Source organism: Molossus molossus, unplaced genomic scaffold, assembly GCF_014108415.1.
Source record: "Molossus molossus isolate mMolMol1 unplaced genomic scaffold, mMolMol1.p scaffold_m16_p_2, whole genome shotgun sequence".
Taxonomy (NCBI): domain Eukaryota; kingdom Metazoa; phylum Chordata; class Mammalia; order Chiroptera; family Molossidae; genus Molossus; species Molossus molossus.
Genome location: NW_023425355.1, coordinates 98,076,561 through 98,101,826, shown reverse-complemented (window position 1 = coordinate 98,101,826; position 25,266 = coordinate 98,076,561). Strand labels below are relative to the sequence as shown.

General features: G+C 37.9%; 1 protein-coding gene and 1 pseudogene across 7 annotated transcripts in view; one reads left to right on the top strand and one right to left on the bottom strand.

Moving 5' to 3' along the window:
• HUWE1 (HECT, UBA and WWE domain containing E3 ubiquitin protein ligase 1) overlaps positions 1–25,266 on the bottom strand; it is a 158,864-nt gene that overhangs the window by 74,873 nt on the left and 58,725 nt on the right. For 4 of the 7 annotated variants that reach the window (XM_036270445.1, XM_036270446.1, XM_036270449.1 and 1 more), the window contains 17 exons: positions 23,273–23,335; positions 21,226–21,303; positions 20,305–20,352; positions 20,153–20,221; positions 19,522–19,621; positions 17,934–18,055; positions 17,254–17,404; positions 16,991–17,118; positions 16,226–16,366; positions 15,909–16,014; positions 13,680–13,799; positions 13,242–13,343; positions 12,700–12,780; positions 3,355–3,461; positions 2,931–3,108; positions 1,973–2,064; positions 1,010–1,221 (listed from right to left, as the gene is read on the bottom strand). In XM_036270445.1, the coding sequence (XP_036126338.1) occupies positions 1,010–1,221; positions 1,973–2,064; positions 2,931–3,108; positions 3,355–3,461; positions 12,700–12,780; positions 13,242–13,343; positions 13,680–13,799; positions 15,909–16,014; positions 16,226–16,366; positions 16,991–17,118; positions 17,254–17,404; positions 17,934–18,055; positions 19,522–19,621; positions 20,153–20,221; positions 20,305–20,352; positions 21,226–21,303; positions 23,273–23,335 (1,898 nt within the window). Of the gene's footprint in view, positions 1–1,009; positions 1,222–1,972; positions 2,065–2,930; positions 3,109–3,354; positions 3,462–12,699; positions 12,781–13,241; positions 13,344–13,679; positions 13,800–15,908; positions 16,015–16,225; positions 16,367–16,990; positions 17,119–17,253; positions 17,405–17,933; positions 18,056–19,521; positions 19,622–20,152; positions 20,222–20,304; positions 20,353–21,225; positions 21,304–23,272; positions 23,336–25,266 lie in introns of those variants that run through there. The other 3 variants (XM_036270447.1, XM_036270448.1, XM_036270451.1) reach the window with 3 other exon arrangements.
• On the top strand, positions 9,126–9,549 carry LOC118636006 (annotated as a pseudogene).

Below are 25,266 nucleotides of genomic sequence, written 5' to 3'. Positions count from 1 at the left end.
CTTAAAAAGAGGGTGATTAAGTTACAGCTTCAATAATCAGGTGGAATATCTACTACTAGCCAGTAGTAGTCTTTAGGCTCACCTACGTCTCAACTATCCATATAGCCAATTTTTATGTTAAACAAACCTCAAATAAATAACAATAAGAAAACACAGCCCAGCCAGTCTGGCTCAGAGGACTGAGCATCGTCTCATGGACTGAGAAGGTCCATGTTTCATTCCCAGTCAGGGCACATGCCCAGGTTGCAGGCTTGATCCCCAGTAGGGGTGTGTAGGACACAGCCAATCGATTATTTCTCTCTTACATCGATGTTTCTAGCTCTCTAAAAAAAAATCAGTAAAAAATGTTAAAAAAAGAAAATACACTGTGCCTGGATAAATCATATAGCAATAAAACAAAGTCCAACCAACAACAAATCCCCGTAACTCTAAAGGATTTCTTAGGAGACAGGCTTCAAAAATGCAATGTGTTCCATTTGTGCTCATTTATGGAAACAAATAGTCAATGATGTGAAATACCTAATCAACAAAGAGAAAATAAGACTTCTGAGGAAAGCCCACCAATGTGATATACTGAATTCTGATTAAATTTATGAACAGCTTTTAAGAAAGATAGCTTGCTGGCCCTGGCTGGGTGGCTCAGGTGATTGGATTGTCATCACCCACACCAAAAGGCTGCAGGTTTGATTCCTGGTCAGGGCATGTACGGGAGGCAACCAATCAATGTTTCTCTCTCACACTGATGTTTCTGTATCTCTTTCCCTTCCTCTCTCTCTAAAATAAACAAACATATCCTCAGGTGAGGACCAAACAAACAAACAAAAAAAGACAAGGTAACCAATACAATTAAATACCAAAATACAAATGACAAAGGTAAAAAAAAAAAACCCTACAGACTCTTAGGGCCACAAGAACTTTATCATCATCTAATCCAACTCCCTCACTTTTATAGATTAAAATGACATGCCCAAGATCACAAGACTAGTGAACCTGTATTGCAAACACTCACTGCTGATTAGGCTCAGTTTCATTCTGCTGGGCAGAATTAAAGCTCTGCATGGCCTGTACTTCTTCTTCTTCCTCATCCTCACTAGAGGCCTCTTCTGCAGCATGATTAGACCTTGGGGGAGGAGCAGTGGCAGTGCCATCTGCCTTCTGGATTGATGGCTTCTGACAGATGTATTTAGGGTCTCTCCCAAGGTTACAGATTTCTTCAAGTAACTGAAAGGCACAGTAAATAAAATTATTAGTAATTAAGGAATGGGTGGGGGCAACTAACAATTTTTGGACCATTGTCTATGTGCTATACACAGAAGTGCCAAAACATTATATGCATGTTATATGCACCACTCCTGAAATGTCGTCATTAAGCCCATTTACAAACCAGGGAAGTTCTGTTAAGTTAAATAACTTGTTCTGGGTCACATGACTGTTAAGTGGCTAACTGATCTGATTTCATGTCCTAATTTACTAAGCACCAGAAACTCATATACTAGTTTCAACAATCCTGATAGGAACCTGGCAGGGCTATTAAATGTAAAAAAAAAAAAAAAAAATCAAGAAACAAAGATTAGGAAGGGTAATATGCTTTAATAAACAGAAGCTAGGCCTTGGCAACTTATTCATCTCCTACATTGGATGGAGCAAAAGTAGGTTTACGGTTGTTCATATGGAAGACAGTACAATAACTAATAAATAATATTACAAGAATAAATGCATTTTGTGTACTGAGAACTGTAAAACTACTTTTGCCCCACCCTATATCGGAAAGCAATACTAAGTGACTTTTTTGAAGGGGGGTGGGGTGGGCAAAGGACCAACCCAAGGACATGAAGAAAATGAGGCAGATATAATCTTCTTACAGGCACAGTGTAAAAATCCAAATGACCTCCAGTAAGCCAAACCTTTTCCTAAAAACTATCCCCCTTCACTGCTGTCTCATGCCCATTGTCACAACCTTATCACTTCCCACCTTAATAATTGCAGTTGTTGCATCTGTTTTGAGAGTGGGCTGATGTCTCATGAGCTCATCAACAGCACTCCCCAGGTTGGATGCAGTATCCCCTTAAAGCAAAAAAGAACTGTCAGAACGACTAAAGAAAATAGTTTGATCTATTTTTTTGTGACAATATACAGAGGAAAGAAGAAAATAAACTGGTTGTTGTGATTTTCTAATACCATGCATGCTTTCTCAAATCCACTCATATCAACCTTGGCAACCAAATCACTGGGGAACAGAGGAGGAAGAAATTGTTATCAGTCTAGTAAACATCTTTTAAAGTAACCATGTATGCCACATTGTATCCTGGCAATCTCTATCCAGGTCTGAACTACTACTGCAGAGTAAAGAAAGAGAAAAGAAGGATAATCATGAACCCTCTGTCTGCCCCAGCAAAAATGATAGCAGCTAGAATGCTACAGCGGTAACTGGAAGCATAAAACACATTTTTAAAACTGGATTCTTTCTGGAGCCTCACCTTCTTTCTATTCCTCAATGATCTGGTCTCAAATATACTGAGACAAAAATCTATTCATTTGTGACTATCTTAGGGACTTGGATATTAGAACAAAAGATTACCAAGATCAACACCTTAGGACTCCATATCTCTTCTTGCTACAGACTAGATGGTGGACCTGGAAATCTACTGCTGTTCTCTTATACCCATTTCTCACCAGCACCATGATGCTACATTTAACAACAAACTGTTGAGAAGTAGGGAAATATTATAAGCAGAGACTAAAGATGATGTACTTCTTTCTACCTGCAATTCTACCTATATGGTGATAATTCCCATTAAGCTTAGCACACCTAGCCAGAGAAATGATGTGAAGTCAAGGAAGGGTTTACTTGCCAACAGATAACTTGCAAAAAATCTAAAATCTTGGCACAACAGCAAAATGATTATTTAAGATAAATCCTGGTGACTTACCAAGGGGATCAGAACTCCTCCTCCTCCGCATGGCTGGGAGGTAATCTGGAGACAGAAGAACTTTGAAGAGACGTTCAAAAGGCTGACACTGTACAAATGACTGAAGACCTCGTGCATTCAAGCAGAGTGCACTGAATACATTTGGGAGGGAACCAAGGACTTCACGGGTAGCAGGAACCTAGAGAGAAGGTAAAGTGAGTCTGAAGACATCTGAGAGTTCAGGTGTAGATGCTAAGAAAACTTTGGCCAGAGATATCACACAGAGATATAGCAGGAATCTTGATCAGGTCCCAATTAGTTTCAATACTATATACATGACACAGGATTTTCATGCCACAAGACTGCTTTCCAAGTATAGGTGTGTGTGTTTTGCAGGGAGGGTTATACATGGAATATTCTTTACAGAGCAGCAGAAAGGACTCACATCTTTGATAAGCAGTGCATGCAGCATGACATCTGTTAATCCATTGTCCTGGAGTGAGGAGAGCAGTGATGGTTCTTGAAATACAAACACAGTCACCACTTCAGTAGCTTTAAAGAAAAAGAAAGAAGTATGAGAAACAGAGATTCTTCACAGGTTTTAAAAGCAAAACTCTAAAAGCTTAAAAAAACAAACACACTAGACTCTAAAAGCTTAAAAAAACAAACACACTAAATGTATAATTTAAATGCTTGTTCCTACTATGAAATCAAAGTTGCTAATACTGCTAATCAGAGATTAATTATTAAGAATTTAGTGACTATCCTTCAAGATTTTTATGGGCAATATATAGGCATGACAACTATTGTTAATAACACACTGTACTGAATACTGGAAATACGCTAACAGATTAGATTTCAGGTGTTCTCATTACATAAAAAACAGGTAACTACATGAGATATGTTAGCTTGACTACAGAAATAATTTCACTATATCAGATCATATTGTACATGTTAAATAGTTTCATTAAAAATCTGTATGAATAAAAAACAAAAATTAGGATTTTATAGGCACATTTTTACATGAATAATGTTATATAACTTGTTTTTTTCCAGTAATATACATCATATAATCTACTTTATCTTTCCCTGTCACTACAACTCATTCAATTTGAATAGCTGCACACTATTCCATTTAAAATATGTGCCACTATGTATATAAACCAGTACACGATTGTGGGAATTAAAATATACACCCATTTTTGTTGGCTTAAGCAGGAAAAACAAATCTAACATGAAGCAGGGGGTGGGGTATGTTGGGTGAAAGTGAACGCAAACTTAACTGATGAAAATGGACAAAATGTATTCTTAAAAAGCCTTTTCAACAATGAAAAATATCATCAGCATATACATGCTTCCAGAATATGGCAAAAACTCTACCAAGAGGAAATAGTACAGCATTAATGCATTCATTAAAAAGTACCCAAAAGAGAAGCTAGACAAAATTAACAGAAAAAAGTAGAACTTAGTGAAACTGTAAGTAAAAAGCATGAATGATCAAAATCAATAACTAGCCCTCTGAAAAGACTGAAAAAGCTTACAAACTTCTGGGACATCTAATGAATAAAAGAAAGCAGAACACATATATTAGCAAAGAAAAATTGGAGATTTAACTGGATTCAGAACAAAATTATTTTATGAACTGTATACTAACAAGTGAAATGCAAGGCTTTTGTAAGAAAATGTCATAAATGGACTCTCAAGAATGATAGCAAAGGAGATTAAGATTAGAACAATCACAAGAATTTTTAAAAGTTAAAAAATACCAAGTAGCAAGAAGGCACCAACGGACAGTTTTACATGTGATTGTTATTAAACCTTCTAGTAGCAATTAAGACAGATTTTTCAACTCATTTTATGAGATTTTTTAAACTTTAATTTAAAAAACTGACAGAGAGGTTGCACACATATACAATATCCATAAATCATGTATAAAAACAAACTCATAATGCTGATGCCTGGTATCTAAAAGAAACCAGAGGATTCTTCAGTTCAAGATGACGAATAAATAGAGTTATCTCTCATCTATTCCAAACATCAATGAAATGGCAGATACCTGTTTAAAATCAAATTCTAGAATCTATAAACCCATAGAACAGCAATAATCTGTTAAGACAAAGGGTCTCCTAAGAATAAGGAAATAGTTAAAAATAAAATGTTTGTAAAAAATAAAGAGTTCGATAATGTAGTATTATAAAAGATTAGCTTACCAGCTATACAATAGAATTTCTGGAGAGAACATATAAGTTAAAAGGAACCAAAGAAATTTTCCTGAAGGAAAAAAAATTAAGATTTAAAAAATGACCTAGCCAAGTACTATGAGGAAACATTGACAAGAATTATAACTAAAAACACCCTGGTGAAATTTGTGAACTCCGAGGGTAAAGAGAAAATAAAGTTACTGACAAAGAAACAAGAAACAGTTTAACATCATCATGATCTACAATAAGTAGTATTAGACGGCAATGGAGAAATGTCCAGAAAATTCTGAAAGAAAAGGAAGCATAATATCGTAAGAATTACCCAAAGATGTACTCTTAACAAAATTAAATAGTGAATCAAAAAGAGGGAAAGTACACAAAAAAGAGAGAAAATGGTAAGAAAGGACTGAAGAAAAGGTAGGCTAAAGGTCTTATTTTATCCAGTTTGCCAGAACACATAATGAGAATTATTCTTATTATTTTTTATTGTTGAAAGTATTAAAGATAACCCCCCTTTACCCCACTGACCCCCTCTCTCCTGCCTTTCTCAGCCTAATGTCTGTGTCATAGTAAGAAATTTTAAGTTTAGATGTCAATAAAACAATATAAGGATAACCATTATAAAATATAAGAAAATTAATGTAAAATTCAGAATATGGAAAAACATTAACATAAAACATAACACTTTAGGAAAATGAGAAACATTAGAGGTCACAAAATGCTGTCAATGTATAAAGTTCTTCCTTTAAGATAAAAAGGCACAATACCTAATAAATCATTCTACTGAAAACAACTAAAAGCTGGATGAAATATTTGAAACATTTTTTAAAATGTGAAGAGCAGCCAGTTTGGCTCAGTGGTTAGAGCGCCAGCCTGCAGACCAAAGAGTTGCAGGTTCGATTCCAGTCAAGGGCATGTACCTTGATTGTGGTTTGACACCCGGCCCTAGTTGGGGTCCTGAAGGAGGTAGCCAATTGAACATTGGATGTTTCTCTCCCTCCCTCCCTCTTTCCCTCCCCCTCTATCTGAAAATCAATGTAGAAGATTAAAATAATAATAATAATAATAATAATAATAATAATAAATGTGAAGAGCAAAGTAAATACTAGGAAAGGTGCAATCTAAGTCAAAGTGGGAATTCAGAACTTCAGGCTTGTTTTGAAAGTAGTTAACCTAACCAAGTGACCATGGTTTTCAAGACTAATTAGGGTTCTGGAATAGGACATACCTTCATTGAATAGGAAATCCAGTAGAAAGGGAGTTGTATTACAGATGGCAGTACACCAATTGCATGTAACTAAGCCTGCTGGAGAGTTCCTGCTTTCCACCCCATGACTGGGTTACTGCTAATAAAGGATGGAACTCAAGAGTCAGCCCAATTCAAGAGTCGACTGCACTTGTTTTGGCACTGGAGGACACCTCAATAAAGGTATGCCCATTGTTCATATTTTTAGACTCTCGGGTGGTAGCTAATAATGGCTGCATTGCATTTTCCTGGTCAATGGGCTCAAATAGTTATCACATCCAGGATCATGCCCTTTGGAGCCTTCCACATTGGGAATATACTGGTACTCAGACTTGGCATATTATAATTAAAGTCTCTAATGTCTCAATTCATACCAAGGCTGCCACAGAGGAAGCTCATTTTTATGCCATTGCTGACTAATTTGCTCATGATTTTCAAATAAGCTGAGATATTACTACCTGCCTAGGGTTCAATGGGTTCATGAAACCTCTAGCCATCAGTCCCTGAACCTTTAAAACTTGGGGTAAATGCCATGGCATCACAATGCACTAGCCCTAGCCCAAACTCAATGTGATCTTTGTACCCTGTCCTGCCACTGACATCACAACCAACAGGAATCCATACAAAGGGGTGGACACCCACCCCTCTCTAACTGGCAAATTCATTTTATTGAACCACTGCCCCAATCTTTTGGTGCAAACTGCTATGCCCTCAGAAAAACTGTTATATAAGCCTGCTCTTGGTTTATCCTTTCTACAATGCTACTGCCAGCACCACTACTATAGGTCTTACTAATTGTTAGTTCCCTTTGGGCTTCCAGGTAACACTGACTCTGACTAGGGTACACATTATACTGTTCATTCAGTCTGGGAATAAGCCGTAAAAATAAGGCATCACTTGGAACTTCCCATTTGTCTTATTGTCTGTAGATAGCAGGCCTAACAGAGAGCCACAATGGCCTACTCAAGGATGTCCTCTTAAACTTACAAAGTGAACAATGGGCTCCCTAAATGGGTCTCTCTTTTGCTCACTTTCCTAGTTATCCTGAACTCTCAACCTTTTAAGTCATATGACATTCTAACAAAATGCAACCAGGATCTCTCTATTCCCTGTTCTAGCCACAAAAGAAGGTGCTTTGCATATAAGAATCTATGCTAACCAAATAGAAACTCATTTAAAGACACCTCTGCTTTTTTTTATCCTGGTGCAATCTGTGCTAGATTGGCGCCTGTACTAAAAGTGGATAAGAGAATGGGATTCACTGAGAATTGAGGGCTCTTGCCCTCTGAAACAGACTATTCTGTATGCCACAATAGAGGTTTCTACCACAGCCCTTTCTCAATATGACAGTTTTAAAGGTTCAGTAATTGGAGGTCTCTTTTTGCAGGAAACAGAGGTCTTGGTGCCTGCCTACAACTTTATGGTTCTTGCAAAGAAAAAGAAAAATCTTCAATTAATTTCCCAGTACCAACATTCTTAAAACAGGCTGCTAGTTTTAAGAATGGATCCACCCCATTATAGGATCTGGGATAACAATGCCCGTGACTCCCATAATAAGTAGGCATCTCCACCATGACAAGGCCTATTGACCGCAGGTGTGAAAATATGGAACATTCTGGCTCTGGCTGACCTGGAAATGTTTCGTTTGGCTCAAGGCTTGGGGCTGGAATTCTACAGCACCAGCTACTTTTGCCCATGCTGTGACCTCATTTGTTTGGGGTATTCAATCAATGTAGTTTCCCCACAAGAAATTACTCTATAACTCCTGGAGACAAAGGAATACTGAAGTCACTTTTGTAACTATTTCTCTATGTATAAAACTTCCCATCAGCCTAGCCAGTGTGGCTCAATGGTTGAACATTGACCCATGTACCAAGAGGTCACCAGTTTGATTCTGGGTCAGGGCAGATGCCAGGGTTGCGCGCTCGATCCCCAGTAGGGGGTGTGCAGGAGGCAGCTGACTGATGTTTCTCCTTAGTTGATGTTTCTCTCTCTCTCCCTCCCCCTTCCTCTCTCTAAAAAAATAAATAAAAACATATTTAAAAAAACTTTTCATCAAAGGTTTGGAGCTAAGCCAGGCTTCCCATCAACCCAGCATGCCTGATGATGATTTCAGCACAACTAATCATCGTGCCACGTCACTCATCACAATTCCACGGACGCATCAACTGATTTCCCCTCATCTGACAGGACCACATTTCACTGTCCATTATTCTACCATCACTACCCACATTTCTTATCTTCCTCAATCTGATGGACAACATTTATATAATAGTAATAGAAAATGTCACCTAATTGCTAAACCTCCAGCAATGTTACCAGGTGCCCTAACCCAGGTAACCACTTATACAAATAACTTGGCGCCTTGGAGTAGTCTAGCTGCTCTGATAGTTGACAACTGATTGGCATTAAACTAGCGACTAATATGTCAAGGTGGTAAGAAGGTCCTTAAAGAGGACCTCCCGCTTATATGTGGGTCAATAATACAGAAAAAGATATACAGAATAGTTCAACAAATAAAACAACAAACCAAAACAGCTGATTATATTACTAAAATACCACAAGAGATTCTCAGACTCCCTCCTCCATCATTAATTTCTTTTCTGGGTCATCTCCTTCTGTCTGGGGTGAAAGGCTTTACACTTTTATGAACCTAAAATAATAATTGCTGGCCTAATTATTTGGGGTTGGTCATACAAATATGGTTTCTCTCAAGTATAACTTCTAAAATAAGAAACCTGGGGGGAAAGCAGCAGCACCAGATCCAAGATGGCAGCAAGCAGGAGGCTGATGAAGGAGCTTGAAGAAATCCGCAAATGTGGAATGAAAAAACTTCCGTAACATCCAGGTTGATGAAGCTAATTTATTGACTTGGCAAGGGCTTATTGTTCTCGACAACCCTCCATATGATAAGGGGGCCTTCAGAATCGAAATCAACTTTCCAGCAGAGTACCCATTCAAACCACTTAAGATCACATTTAAAACAAAGATCTATCATCCCAACATCGATGAAAAGGGACAGGTCTGTCTGCCAGTAATTAGTGCTGAAAACTGGAAGCCAGCAACAAAAACTGACCATGTAATCCAGTCCCTCATAGCACTGGTGAATGACCCCCAGCCCGAGCACCCACTTCGGGCTGACCTAGCTGAAGAATTTACAAAGAAATATGGGGAAAAGAAACCTGTGGACTAAAATCTGCCACAATTGATTCCAGCAAGTGTGAGCAGAGACCCTGAGCAGTGCATTCAGACACCCCGCAAAACAGGACTCTGTGGAAAATTGACACGGGCCACCAACTGGCGTTTGCTTGTGGCAGTTACTAACTTTCTACAGTTTTCTTAATCAAAAGTGGTCTTAGGTAACCTGTAAAGAAAGGATTAAAAATTTAAGATGTTCTAGTTCTGCTTTCTTTGTTTTAAAAATCATTGCTTCAATCTCCTCTAAAAAATGGTGTTTCTTTTCTTGTCCAAATTTATCCAAAATCTTCAATTTACATAATAAAAGGTTGTGGTTCCCGCTCTTCCCGTGCCCTTAAAACTCCCACTTTCTTGCATTCAGTTTATTTTTCACTCATTCACTTCCCCGGACCCAACCCTGCCTCCTCCACAAAGGAGAAGAGACAGCTCTGTCCTGTCTGGTGGCCTCTCTTCTCCAATGTTGCACTGTCCAGTGTGGGAGTTCATTCAAATTCTCCTGGTTCCAATTTATATCATCCTTTTTTTAAAAATTAAAAAATAAGCAAATTATCACCACTACCAAAAAAACAAAAACTGTCAAAAGGGAAGCCCAGCTCTTATGTAAAAATCTGGCCAATGTTACCATTATAACATTGATTAAATGGCAACCCTGATGTCTGTGTGTGTGACTGAACTCCAGCCTGGCCTGCTTGCGGAGACCCTGCAATATCAGGTCTGTGGCCACCCAGGGGAGGGCCTGCCAGCCAGAGGACACTGCACTTGTGTGAGGAATTTCTCATCAAAGAGGTTCCTTGAGGTCAAAGTTTGGCGTTCCTCCCTGCAGCCATTTTAGAAGACGTGCTGGTCATTGCAGACAACGCTAAAGCCAGAATGTCCATTTGAATTTCCACGCTCACCTGTCAGCAAGCTCCATGCAAATGTGCCACGGAGCCCTTTCTCCACCTCAGTGAAGCAGCCCCACCTCAGCCCTCCCTCAGCACAGTTTGACCCTTTGCGGGCTGGAATTGGCAGGACTCCGCTATAGGCAGCACCAGTCTGGGGTCACCAGTGCCCTGCTGGCCTCTTCCTTCGAAGCAGCTGGCCACGCCAGCCCAGGAGCAAGACGGCCTTCCCTCTTCCTCTGGACTCACAGCCTTTGCAGAGTCAAGCTCCACTTGAAACTCACTCAATAATATCCTTTACACGTGTTTTATATTGTTTTGACTGCCTTTTTTTGTAGAAATGAAAATTGACCTTAGAATTTAAAAATCAATAAAAAAATAAAATAAGAAACCTGGGAGGTTGTTCTGCTAATTCAAATGTCAGGAATGAATTAAGACTCTAGAGAAGGAATTTTGACCTCCAATGACATTTTAGTGTTTTGTCTCATTTCCTACCTCCTATATTATTGTGAAAGGGCTTACCTGCTCTCCATCCCTAACCCACAAGCACTTATTGTCATCTTGTGGCTTCTTTTAAACTTCTCCTTTATAAAAAAGGCCTGTGAACTTGATTTTCTCTTTATGTTAGGGGTTTTCTCCCAAAGCCATCCTTCCCTCCCCCTTGACCTGGACTTTACTGCTATAACAAATCTTTTTTTATGATCTTACCAAAGGACTCCTGTTGTTGAGTGTTGCTGTCTGAACCTAACCTTGGGCGGTGCTGTTATAACATGAGGGAATACTACCTTAACCTGATAAAGTGGAATAAAACCTTCAACTCAAAACCTTCTGCTAACCTCAAACTTAATGGTGAAATACTGAATGTCCCTGAGTTCAGGAACAAAGTAAAGATGCTCATTCTCACCACTTCCATTTAGTGGTATATCAGAAATATCTGCCAACTCATTAACACAATAAAACAAATAAAAAAAATAAAGATTACAAAGAAAGAAGCAAAACTGTCTGTTTGTAGATGACAAGACTATGTAGAATATCTTAAGAAATCCACAAAACAATTATGAACTACTATGTGAATTCAGCAATATCAACAGGATATAAACTATTATAATGTTTCAGTAAGGTAGTATTTAAATAATCAAAACTATTCCCTCCAGACACACCAAAGTAGTAAAAAATGCCTGCTACTTATACAAGAAGGTTTCTCTATTTCTATACTACCTACTAAATTCCTTTATAATATTAAGGAGGATTCTAAAAGCCAATGTAGCTCATGTATTGTCCTGAATATGTATGGTACTAAATAAATGCCAGTTAATAAAAACAAGGTTTAAACAGCAGGAATACACAAAGTAGTGCCAATATCAAATTGCAAATAACTACAAAGAACCCATAGCACCTAAAACTGCATTTTCTACAGTGAGAAACAATTTTCTATACTACAGCTTGAGGGTCTGACATTCAATTATGAGAATGGAAACCATCCTACTGGATTTTCCTGACCAAGGTTAGGGACTGACCATCGAATAATGAAACATTTCTTATTATATTTGCAGTGTAAGTATAGCACAAAAAGCCAAATGTACAATACTGCTATTTATTACAAATGATTCACAATATAGTAGGTGTATTTAGCATTAAGAAATCAGTATTTGATCCCGGCCAGTGTGGCTCAGTGGTTGAATATCAACCCATGCACCAATAGGTCGCTGGTTCAATTCCTGGTCAGGGCACATGCCTAGGTTGTGGGCCAAATCCCCAATGGGGGGCACACAGGAGGCTGGCAATCAATGTTCTCTCTCTCTCTCCCTTTCTGTCGCTCTAAAATCAGTAATGAAAAAAAAAAAGGCCCTGGCCAGTTTTTCTCAGTGGTTAGAGCACTGGCCCATGGATCAGAGAGACCTGGGTATAGTACCCACTAAAAGCACCTACCTCGGTTGCAGTTTGTCCCTGGCCCAGTTAGGGTTGTGTGGGTGGCAGCCAGTAGATTTGTTTCTTTCACATCGATGTTTCTCCCTCTCTCCCTCCCTCTCTCCCTCCCGCTCTGTCTGAATATAAATGCAGAAATGTCCTCGGGTGAGGGGAAAAAAAAAAGGAAATGTATATTTTTAATTGAATTCCGATAGTTCTATATTTCATCACCAACTAGAAAAACATATTACCAGACAGTGGACAAATGTAGAAGTAAAATCTTGTAAGGATAGAAAACATAGAGAACTCTGCCAGGTTATTACAGCTTGCCATAACCAAGTATCAACTCCACTTACCTAGGAGAAAAAGTGACGGGCCATAGTACTCTGCATTGCTGATGATGTGTTTCAGGGAGGTAGGCAGAGAACCATCCATCACTAAGAGAAAGGTGAATATTGAGGAGAATATGATCAGTCTAGCAGTAGTTTAATGAGTGAGGATGAGGGAACAATATATTACATATAACACGCTGTGGTAAAAAAAAGTTTGTGTTGATTCCAATCTAATGGCCTCTACTGGTCTTTCTTCTCCACATCCTGTTATTCCTTGTCCATGCAATAACTTTTTCACAGTGAACCAAAGAATAAAAGAACACAGACACAGAGAGTTGGAAGTGAGTAGAGTCAAAAACTGGAAAAGGAAAAATAGGTAAATCATTATGAAAAACAGCTAAATGATCCATAGGTTTGGAGAGAGTGACACTAAATGACTAAAAGCTATTCAAAATGGCATGGCCTTTTCCTAAGCCTGTTTTATAAAAGAGTAGTTTCCAAAAGTATGAAAAGGACCAATCTTTGAGAGTCAAACACCCTTTAAGAAGGTATCTAGAATCAAATACCATGTCGTATGCCATCTGAGAAAGCTGGGTCTTGAATGGCCTTCTTGAGGAAATTCAACATGGATTTGAGAAGTGCTGCTCGTTGTGGAATACACTGGACTCCTGGCAAGGGAGAAAGAGGATTACACTGGGTTCACCATTAGATCACAGTGAGCAGGCACATAAAATAAATTCTTAAGAGACCCATATGCACTATAGCAACACTAACAGACACTGGAAGTGAGATCTCTGGATCTCACCAAGGACTGCATAAAACTAATACAAAAGTTAAAACCCAAAGTAAAAAAAAGAAAAATTACAAAGAAAACATAATAACTCTCTGATCTTCAGTTCCTATTCCAGATTATTATTTTCTCTCCAACATGGCTGTTGTAATGCACCCTTCTTCATTAGTAATCCAATCAGTGTGAAGCAGTGTGTATTGATGTGTCTACGTACCAGGACGGAGGCCAGGGCAGATAGTACTGCCGCTAGAACTTGATGCCCTTAATTCAACATCTAGACGGTGCTCCACAGAGGTGGATGATCCTGGACTATTTTCCATAGTCACATCTGCAACTACATAAAAAGTTAAAATAAAGAAACCAGTTAGAATAAAAGGTAATACCCAAAAGAAAGATTGTTTAAGAAATGTTTTTCCATTAAGGTGAGATGAATGATATACAAAATAGAGAATTAGGATATAGATAACCAACATGAAAATGTAAACTTTCCAGAAATAAATAGAAAGGTATTTAACATTAGTTATTCAAGACATAAAAATTAAAAACAATCATATAAAAGAAGTCCTTCAATATTTCTCAACCACAAAACACGGGAGAAAAAAACTGGCAAGTACAACATGCAATTTCACATACTACTGGTATGTAATAGTAGACAGATAGTAGGCAGAGCTTATTGGAAGGGTAACTTAATGAATATGAAATGCATGAAGATATGAATGCTCAATATACTTATATGAAAGAATATCTAGGATGCACTGAATGAACAATGTTGAATATGTTAATGATCTCATCTTCCCATTTTAAAAACTATATATTTATGTCATCATATACTTGAATATGCATTAAAAAACCTGTAATAAATTACACTCAAATAGTAGCTATGGTGAGTAGGGAGTGAGCATTCATTTTTATTTTATAGACTTAAATGGAATAATTTTAATTAAGAGAGTACAAAATATACAAATACTTGTTACAACATGTATAATATAATAAAGCTCCATTAGTGACAGACCACTGTTTATATTTTGAAATACTTTTCCCCAATCTTTTATATACACATACAAACATACATACATGTGCCCACTTATATATGGGAAGCACAAACTCATGGTTTTGTAACCTGCTTTTCATTGAGTATAAAATTTTCTCTGAGTACATCAAAATAACCTGGTTTGGTTAAAAACACAGGTTTTCTGCTCTTCACTTGCAAACTTAATGAATTAAATAAGCACTCTAGATAGGGGTCTAAATCTTTATCAACCACTTTAATTTATTCCTATGCTTACTAAAGTTTGATAATCACTGATTTATAACAAACAGTGATTTAGTCTTCTATTTACCACACCATTTATATGTCACGTTTTAATCAACACTCTGGGATCTCAACCCATTAACTCAAATACCAGCTTGCTCAACAATAGACTAGAGATAGAAATTGGATAAAGGGGCTTTTAGGGACAGAAATGCACGTAAGTAATTATGTTCAGAAAAAAGAAAAAAGGAACAACAACCTACAAATACTTAGTGTCAAGAATGAAAGCATTATAAATTCTAATAACCTTACTATAAGCATAATAACAGATACTTGTAATGACCTGTTATTAATTTAATTTAATTTAATTTAATTTTAAAAAAGCTATTTTGGGGAAGTTTTTTATTTTTGGTCCTATAATTATGAACTATGCATGTGGGAGCAGAGGGATTTTAAAAAAAGGATACACAAGATACACATTAAAAATATTTGGTCTTCTAGCTTTCTCATTTAATGATTTAAAAGTTGTTCCCTATCCAACAACTTTTTTTTCATCATCTCTCCTTTCCCTTCTCAAAATAGCCAGATAGTTTCAGAAAGTCCCATTGTAGAGTCTACACATTTTCCTTATCTTTCCCAAATACATATTTAAACACCTAAATGCCTTGACTGATGTGGCTCAGTTAGTTGGAGTGTCATCCCATGCACCGAAAGGTGATGGATTCATTCCTTGGTCAGGGCACATGCGGGAGGCAACCAATTAATGTTTCTCTTTCCCTCCCTCTCCCCTGCCCCCTCCTCCCCTCTCTGAAATCAATTTAAAACACACACACACACACCCCTACTATGCTGTATCAGGCACTGCCAGATATACAGCCGCGAACAAAGCAGCACCACAATCTTATGGAGCTTACATTTTAGTAGGGATAAGATAATGAACCAATACTTAAGAAAACAGCTATTAAGTCTTGGCATAAAAAGATCAACATAATAGAGTGACTGTAAGGCTCTACAGAAGCCCCACCATCTCTGTTCCTAACATGTGCCTCGCTTTTCCAAAAAAATTTTTATTGTTGAAAACGTATACTCAAGTCAGTTGTGCACTTTTGAATTTATGAGGAAGAATAAAAGTTGGGGTTGGATGACAGCTAAATGTTAAGCACAAAAATATTGACTTAGTAACTTAATTACCATCCATATCAGTTTCCATTTCTTCTCCTTCTTGTGCAGTGCTGGGTCTCTGGATCTTTGGCTTGATCACAAAAGGACATTCTTTTCGGCACAAATCTACTTCATGCTATGATCAAGGGAGAGGTATTAAGAAAATCCTACATATATACCAGGAATTAAAAATGATTACAATGAAAAAATGTTGCATGCAGATTATAAAATTGGTTTCTAACAACAGAACAGGAGTAAGATGGCTCTTTAGGGTTATGAGGGTAGTTCCTACGCTCAGGTCTCACTGGGTATAAAGTCTATGAAAAGTGCTCCTTGTATAATAATACCTCAAGTCTATAAATGAAGATAGAAAGTCCACTATGGGATTGAAAAGCTGCCATATCCAGGTTGGTGATGAGGTCAACTACTCTGACAGCTCTGGTAACAAATGTTATCTGGTCCTGTTCATCGCCAAGAAACTTTATGACCTATCAGGGAGAGAGAAAGAGGCAAAACCAGTAAAATTAAAAGACACAAAGCTCTAAGTAACACAATCTTTTGGAAACATGTACTCTAGGGTCTCAGGGAGGGAGCATGGTACAGGAGGAAAAAACATGCATTTGATTTTTGGTGCTTGCCAAATGATAGCTCTATCACTTCTGGGACTCAAGCCTCTGAGGTAATGAGGGCATAAATTACTTTTCAGGATTAAATAAAATAATTAAGGAGAAAAAAGCTGATGCTCAGTGCCCAGTGTAAAGCCTACTAATATAACTGAACAACTTAAAAAGTACCTTTATATACATTTTCTTCAGTGCCACGCCTAAGGCCATGATAAGATGTGGCAATGCAATGACGAATCCTAGGGCTTACTAGCACACCACCTGAACTATGATCAATTTTTAATAATGGAAATAGTTGTTCTTAAAAGTTGTTAATGAGATAACTAGAAGGCTAAACTATAAAAAGTATAACATTTTCTGGTTAAGCTTTCTTATGCCATTTACTCTCACTGTGAACCATTTCAAACTTGCAACTCTACACTCCCTCTTAGCCCATTCACTCACAAATATATATATATACGTATATATTTTTTTAAAAAAACAGAGCACCTTCAATAAGGCTTCCATCATTCCACAGGAGACCAAGGCTTCGCCACCAGCATCATAGCTGGCCAGATGGTATAAAAAAGAGAAGAGAGCAGTGGCAAACTGGTGAGGGTATGGATCCATGGAAGGATCTACAAGGGAGGTTGGGAGAGGGAGAGAAAGAATAAGCTCAGACTGTTGTTAAACTGGCATGATGTTAAACAAAGGCAGATAAGCAAAGAGCAGGATTCCTCTTGTTGCCAGGGATAATAACCATCAAAATTTACCAATCATGGCCTGGATACAGTTCCGTACAAGTACAGGCAAAAATCCATGATAGGATGCAGTTCCAGTACAGTCAATAATACTGCTGAGTTTGGGAGTTCTCTCCAAGTGGACAATTGATGTTAATGTTCGTAAAGAAGCAGCTTTAATCTCCTATGAAAAAAAGATAAACATGGTATGTGTTTTAAATAAGTAGGTAACTAAAACAAGTTGCTAATACCCAAAATGCTAAAATTTAGGTTCTTCTTTTGGTAATTGCTAAATGGAACTCTGTTGAAAATAATATTGCAGCCCGGCCATGTGGCTCAGGGGCTGAGCGTTGACCCATGCACCAAGAGGTCTCCAGTTCGATTCCCAGTCAGGGCACATGCCCAGGTTGTGAACCCAATCCCCAGTGCGGGGCATGCAGGAGGCAGCCAATTGAGGCGCTCTCTCATCGATGTTTCTATCTCTCCCTCTCTCTCAAAAAAAAAAAAAAAAAATCAATAAAGAAAAAAATGTTTTAGAAGAAAATAATATTGCAAATCCAGCATTTTTTAACTTTGCAGCTAAATATCTAGAGGAAGAAGTAAAAAGGCCAAGATTCCCTTTCGGGGTTCATTCTAAATCCCTGAGAAATACCAACAGGCAAATAAATACATACAAGCCTAATATATACAGGAGAATATTAATAAATACTTACCATAAGCTGCTTATCTGTTATCTGAAGGACATCTACCAACTCCTCTATCAACCCATTATACAAGATACTGTTTGCTGACTCCTGCAAGGCATTGGAATACACTGCAAAAGGAGAAATAAACACTTTAGGCAAGAAGGCAGTGGTCAAGCCACTGCCGAATGAGAAAACTTTTGGCATCTACTGGTTCTGGGTAAGGATTCCCTTCCAACCAGCACTGGAGGGCAGAATCACTAATTCTAGAGGAGCAAATCAAATATGATAAGCTCTAAATACCCATTTAACTGACATTCTCCAAATAAAGGTAATAGTTATCTTGACCAAAGATTTTGGGAATGGAAGTATGAAAAGAGAATGAAGAGTTATTTTTTTTATAACATCACTACTTGATATGATAACTCTATTATGCCTTGGACATAGAATTCCATTTTAGTCTCTTCATATGATTTTCACTGAAAATACAAGCTGTAAAGAACAGAATTTATGGACTACTGCGGACTAGGCCAGAAACTTGTATGACACTGGACTAAAACTCGAGCATGCATGTAATACACTTTCAATGAATCCCCAAATGGAGATAATACTGGAAAAGTCTCCTGAAGTGCAAACTAGTGAAATTAAGCAAGTTTAGGATTTATAAATTGAATGTGTTGGGGTGACATTGGTTAATAAAGTTATATAGGTTTCAGGTATACAATTCTATAATACATCATCTGTGTATTGTATTGTGTGTTTACCACCCCAAGTCAAGTTTCCTTCCATCACCGTTTATCCACCCTTTACCCTCTTTTACCTTACCTCCCACCCCCACCCATGCACCCTTCCCTCTGGCAACCACCATAGTAAGCATTTAGTTTTAAACAAACCTTTCCTGGGTACCCACTAACACAACAGAAGTTATGCTAGGTATGGGAACAGAGAGAGGAGTAGGAATTTCACTTCAAGAAACTCATAGTTTAAAAGAGTAGAGGAGTAATAACATAATGAAAGCTGGCAATATTAACAGCAGGTACCATTTTATACCTAGCCTATATTAGGGTGCTTTACACCTTTTGTTTAACTCTCATTTCAGCCTAATAAGTATTGTCCCAATATTAAATGAGGAAACTGAAGCTGAAACGATAAACATGTGGCTAATCTGCAGTCAAGGTGAGAGCCCAGGACTTATTCCAAAACTACTGTGCTTTCTACTTTACCACTGTACAGTAAAAGGAAAATGCACAGTATTACTACTTAAAAATACTTTCTGACTTATTCCAAAATTATATTCCTGAAGGGCATAGGAGAGGAAGATAAAATGGCAAGAGGGGGGCCAGGGGAGATGACTATGCAAATACTCAAAAAAGATCAAAATCAAGACTGAATCCATTTAGTATATTAATAACCATCTTATACTCTTTCTGATCCAACATTAATAAGTTTAGTAATAATGAATGATGGAGAACACATTAGAAATGCTGGCAATTATACAATTTAACTTCCACCTAGGTAACTACAATAAGCCTCACAGCAACAAAGACAGATGAAGTTCAAAGGAAATCAAGTCTAAATTGCTAACCGGGGCCTGTTAATTATAGTGTTGTTCTCTTACCTAATATAGATATTGCATGCAGCCTTGCCTGAACAGCTTGCAATCGCTTCCTGTGATTAGAAAAGCCATGGGCCAGCCGTATGTGTGTAAATAACAGCATCTGTAAAGACATAAGACCTAAATTAGGAAATCAATGGAAACGGTGACTATATTTTCTTAGGGCTAAATCATACCTGTTGAGCTATTTGGTAAAATGGTTTACTGTTGGTACTTGTTAAGGTGACAAACAGAACAGTTCCACTCTGAGGTTAGATGACAAAAGGGGAGCGAGAAAATAGAGGCACACAAAATTCTATTATCCCAACTGATAGGCAACAGACATTTGGCAAGAGCTCTGATGTTATTAATCAAATTAAGTATTTTATCACCATCACAACGAGCATAAAAAAATAGCACAACTAAATGTTTTCTTCTTTTGTATCCAAAGTGTTGTGCTACCACCACTTAACTCTCATAGGAACCCTAGGAAGCATTGGTCTCATAAAAAAAATGAGGAAATTAAGGCTCACAGAGGCTAATTTGCCCATGGTCTGATCACATCCTTTCTGCTCTGGTGTCTCCCACTCCAGAACACATCATTACTCTATGAATAACATCCACTCCCTTTAGATATTTTTATGACATATCATACCTGCTTATCCTTAGGAATGCTGTACATTTTGGTAAGAGATTCCATTATTTCAGAAGGGCTTTCTGAAATCTACATTAGAAAAAAAAACCAGTTAGGAACAAAAAGTAAATCAAATATTAAGAAAATAGTCAATAGTCAAAGATTCCTCTTACCTTGTCAAGTTGCTCTATGTGAATATAATGTAGTGTGTTACTAGTTGTCTGAAATTAAAAAGATAGAAGAGCTGTTAGGAGTCGCTGTATACCTTAGCTCCCCATGCCATAAGACTGCAAGAGCTGTCTGAAAACCAAGATGTCACCCTAGGGTGAAGCCTGACTTAATGCTCTTAAAAATCAAGATAATCTCAGAGTCTCCCCAAAAAAACCCATTTTATATACAGACTATTCTCAGGAAAGTTTCTTTTAAACCAGTAGCATGAAAATATAATGTACATAACCAGACACATTTCATATTCTTTTGTCCCCTTTTAACCTTCATTGTCTTAATCCCCACAGCCTCTGTAATTCATAGCAAAAAGTGAATCCATGAAAATGGTTTCTCTTTAAATATGCATTAGAGCTGTTTTCAAGGCGCCATTAATCTAGAAAGTTTATTTTTGTTGTTATATATTGTAGGCAGAAGAAAAAAGATCTTATTTACTAGGCCACTTCTAAACCAAACTGAATTTTAGTATCTCCTCAAAGAATATGGAATGACCAGATAACTGAAGCAGAACCCTGGTGAGCAATATATAGACTTCTTGCAGGCTGGCTTAAGATGAGAAAGTCGAGCCATCACTATCCAGATTATTACAACACTGCATGTTGGAACTGAGACTGAGAAAAATATACAAGTTATAGCAGTGCCCCATATAAGGAGTCCTGCTTTCGGCAGCTCCAACGTAAGATCCAAACCTATCAGAGCTGGGCATACAATGAATACTTATTCTTGAGAAAGTATTAGGTATGTTTAGCTTGGGAAGGCAGCAGTGTAGCTCAAAACCATTCCCTCATTTAACTGAGGAGTTCTAGAAAAGTCAACCCCAGTTACAGTAGATCATAGACTCTATCAGAACAAGTCTGATTGAGACTCACCCTTTTCTCGATTTTGACCTCGGCCCCAGGGTCTGCATAGAATTCAAAGTGTAGTGTAGTTGCACTGGGTGGGTATTTCTGTGTATAAAGCACATGAAAGAATCAGATACCATCTTCTCCCAAGTCTTCCCTCAAAGTCCTAGCCACTTTGTGCAACTTTTTGTGGCAGCAGAATGAGCAATGTAGTCAGCAGCTACAGTGCCTTCATTCCTTGTCTTAGCAAAGCTCAGACGTCTTATAACAATACAGAATCAGGATGATGGAGCCCAGAGCTCCAAAAGTTTTCATATTTCTTACTGATTAGTAAATTTGGACTATAACTATTCTGAAGAGGAAAAAGAGGGGCAAGTCTGCAAAGCAGTCATGAGTAAGAATCCAAGAAAGGATAAACGACAAATACAAGGGTCTAGGCACCAGCTCGAGAATGGGGAAAAAAACATTCTTATTGAAACCTTAGTGTGTATCACTGCCTACTGAAATCTTTTATTCAAACTATGCCTCATGGGTATACCTTCATAATTCTGCAGATACTCCCTTCCATACCATTTTCTATCACTTCTCATGATATCCAACTGCTTTTCTGCACAGGCAGATACCAATGCAATATAATTCAGACCCTGACAACAAATGCTCTTTAACTCTAGAAAAGCAACATGAAAAACAAAAGGCCACAACAGCATTCCCATTAAAATGTATTCTTGAAAGAAACCAGTAGCAGTGGTTGGCTCTGGGGATGGAAAATTATTGTAAACCCCTTTAAACTCTTAGAATTTTTAACACATTCATGTATTACTTCCTTTTACAGTACACATATTTTTCAAAGTCTCATAACATGCCAAATATCAATAAATAAAAGGATGTGTGCCCTGGCCAGTGTGGCTCAGTTGGTTGGGCGTTTTCCTGTGAACCAAAAAGGTAGATTGTTTGATTCCCGGTCAGGGCACATTCCACAGGGTTATGGGCTCGATCCCAGGTATGGGGCGTGCAGGAGGCAGCCATTTGATTCTCCCTCCCCCATCCCTTTAAAAAAAATTAACAAAAACATCTTAAAGATGTGTGATTTTTTAACATAAGCTGGGGCCAAAATGTGTTAACAGACGTTGTGCAATCCCAGCAGAATGTATCATACTCTTTTGCCCAAGGTGCAAAGAAAAAACCTCATATATAAGAAGGCTCAGAATTAATCAACTAAACATCAAGATGCAAAATTACAATTCTAAACTAAAAACCCTGCAAGATTTATGTGGCTCTGATTATTAAACAGACAACACTCACCTCCCATATTATCCAATATACATTAATATAATGCACACTAAATATTACCAGCTAAGATGGAAAAGAAATTTGTCCTAATTTGTTATTTTATGAGACCAGGAAAAAAAGCCATTTTGCCAAGGGGAAAAGGCTTGCTAAAATTCACTAAATTTCATCACAGCCATATGCGCGACAAACTGATAAAAGTACGTCTGCTAGAAAATATAGTTGCTTCTTGGCACAGAATTGTTGTAACAAATCCAGTTGTGCCTTGTGGTTCCACAGTAACATATCAGAGCCATGGGGAAATGGCCTTAGCTCATAACCTAAGCATGGACAAAAGGTATGAGCAGGACAGGGCATGAGGGGTACACATGGAAAGCATACAGAACATGTTAAGTCCTTAACCCTAAAGGTAGGACTGTTCTTCAAACATTCTTAAATCATGCCAGACTGTCCAAAGTTTCTGATCGCTCCAGTAAGAGAATGCTAGGCAATGAACTTTTTGGGATATTTTTCATTCGTTTCAAACTGATTCGCCCAATGCAGCTTTCTACTCAAGAACTGGGTATGAACATATACTGTGCTTCTGAGGTTCTATATCTACAACCAGCACAGTGAGGACCCAAGCATTTCTAGACGAGGTGTACTATGTCTCAGTTGATCTTAGGTTCCTCAACAGTCCTGATATAAAGTGGCAACTTTATATACCATATATTCAATGTAAAGTAAGGCTCAAAAAGGGATCACACACAGCTCTGCCAAAATACACCCACATCCCAGAGTGACTTACCATCATATGCAAGTCTCTGCAACACTCTGCAAGTCCGAAGCCATTCTCCTTTCCACCCCAGCTCTTGGAAAATGAAAAAAGACAGTGTTTAAACAGTGCTTAAGTATCCTTGTTATAAAATATTTAAGATTATGTGGCTGCCTGGAACATAGTATTGAGAAGACATATAATTTGAAAGTCAAATGAAAACAAGAACTTAAGACTCAAGGCAAGATGGTCTGCCTAAAGGTAACTTCTCCCATGAGATCAAGTTCACTGTTCTGTGAGGATGTTACTGGGGAGAACAAGGTGGCTACTGCAAGCAACTGCATTCTACATGCCTGCTCTTGTGCTTGCTGACAGGTGAGCTTTGTACCACCATCAGGCCTTCAGTACTGTACCCATCCTGTTCACTTCCCTCACTAGGGTAGAATCACATGCTCTGCAGTTCCTCCATTTCTTACATGAGTCAAGTTGCAAAGGAGAAGACTGCATTACTCACTACTTCTGCTGCCACACAGCCTAAAAACTCATTAACAAGTACCAGTCCCTAAGGTAATGGGGGAGAACGGCTCAACTGTACATTATTACTGGCTTTCATATCCCAAACTCCACTCTGCATTTTTAACAGTGTTTGAGCTAGTAATCATTTGTTTGGGGGTGCTTAATTTGGAACTCTGAGTTAAGGCTGAATTGGGCATTTGTTGAAATCATTCAAGAATAAATGGGTTAGTCCCTTCTTTCTGGGATAAGACATACAAAACTGGGATAAATAACAATCCGAAAAGCTTGGGAAGAAAATCTGGGGAGTGAAATGCTTTGGGGAAGAAGGGCTTTTTTATTCCTGGGAATCTGGAAGGCCAAGGCTAGGCACAGTTTCAGAAAAAAATCGAGAAGATACAAGTTCACACACCTCTGGGCTGACCATCAGGTTCTGTACAAGCCAGAAATGAAGTCTAAGACAGAGTTTTAAACTTCTAGGTAAATACTGAAGATACTGAATATTGACAAGACACCAAAATACACACAGAACCCTACTACAAAGACTGGTAGGTTAGTTTAAGGCAAATCACTAGCTGACCACCAAGCTAATAGAACAGACATCAATGACCACGCAAAACAAAAAATTATGAAATCAGTTCAGTAAAGTCTAAACAATATACCATTACAAACTCTGGGGAGGGGTGAGAATCTGATTTCTGGAGCAACCACATTATAATAGTTTAAAAAATTACAGTAACATGAGGAATGACATAAGCAAGTTGGCTGATTAAGAGGTCTCTTGCTCCCTATCCTCACCATAACAATATGGCATCCATCCAAAAATGTCTTTGTGTAAACTGTGGAGTCTAACCCCATATGCCAAAGGATCCAGAATAATATGCATGTAGACTTTCACTCAACAGTTATACCAACAAAGAATATCATTATTCAATGATAAAGGAGTCAATTCACCATAACAATATAACAATTGTGAATATGTATGCACCCAACATTAAAGCACCTAAATATATTAAGTAAATACTGACAGATCTCAAGGGAGAAATAGACAATACAATAGATGTCAATACTTCACTTTCAGCAATGAATAAATAGACCGCACAGAAAATCAATAAGGAAACACTCGAGTTGAACTAGACTTTAGACAAATGGACCTACCAGGCAAATACAGAACATTTCACCCAATAGCATCAGAATACACATTCCTCTCAAATGCACATGGAACATTTCCCCAGATACATTATATGATAGGTCACAAAATATGTCTTAGCTAATTTAAGAAGACAGAAATCACACAAAGTATCTTTCCTGATCACAATGGTGGCACAAAACCAGAAATCATTAACAGGAGAAAAGCTGAAAAATTCACAAACATGCATACATTAAACAATACAATCCTAAACAACCAATGGGTCAAAAGAAGAATTCAAAAGGGAACTTAAAAAACCTTGAGCCCTGGCCGGTTTGGCTCAGCGGTTAGAGCTGTCGGCCTGCGTGCGGTCCAGAGCGACCCG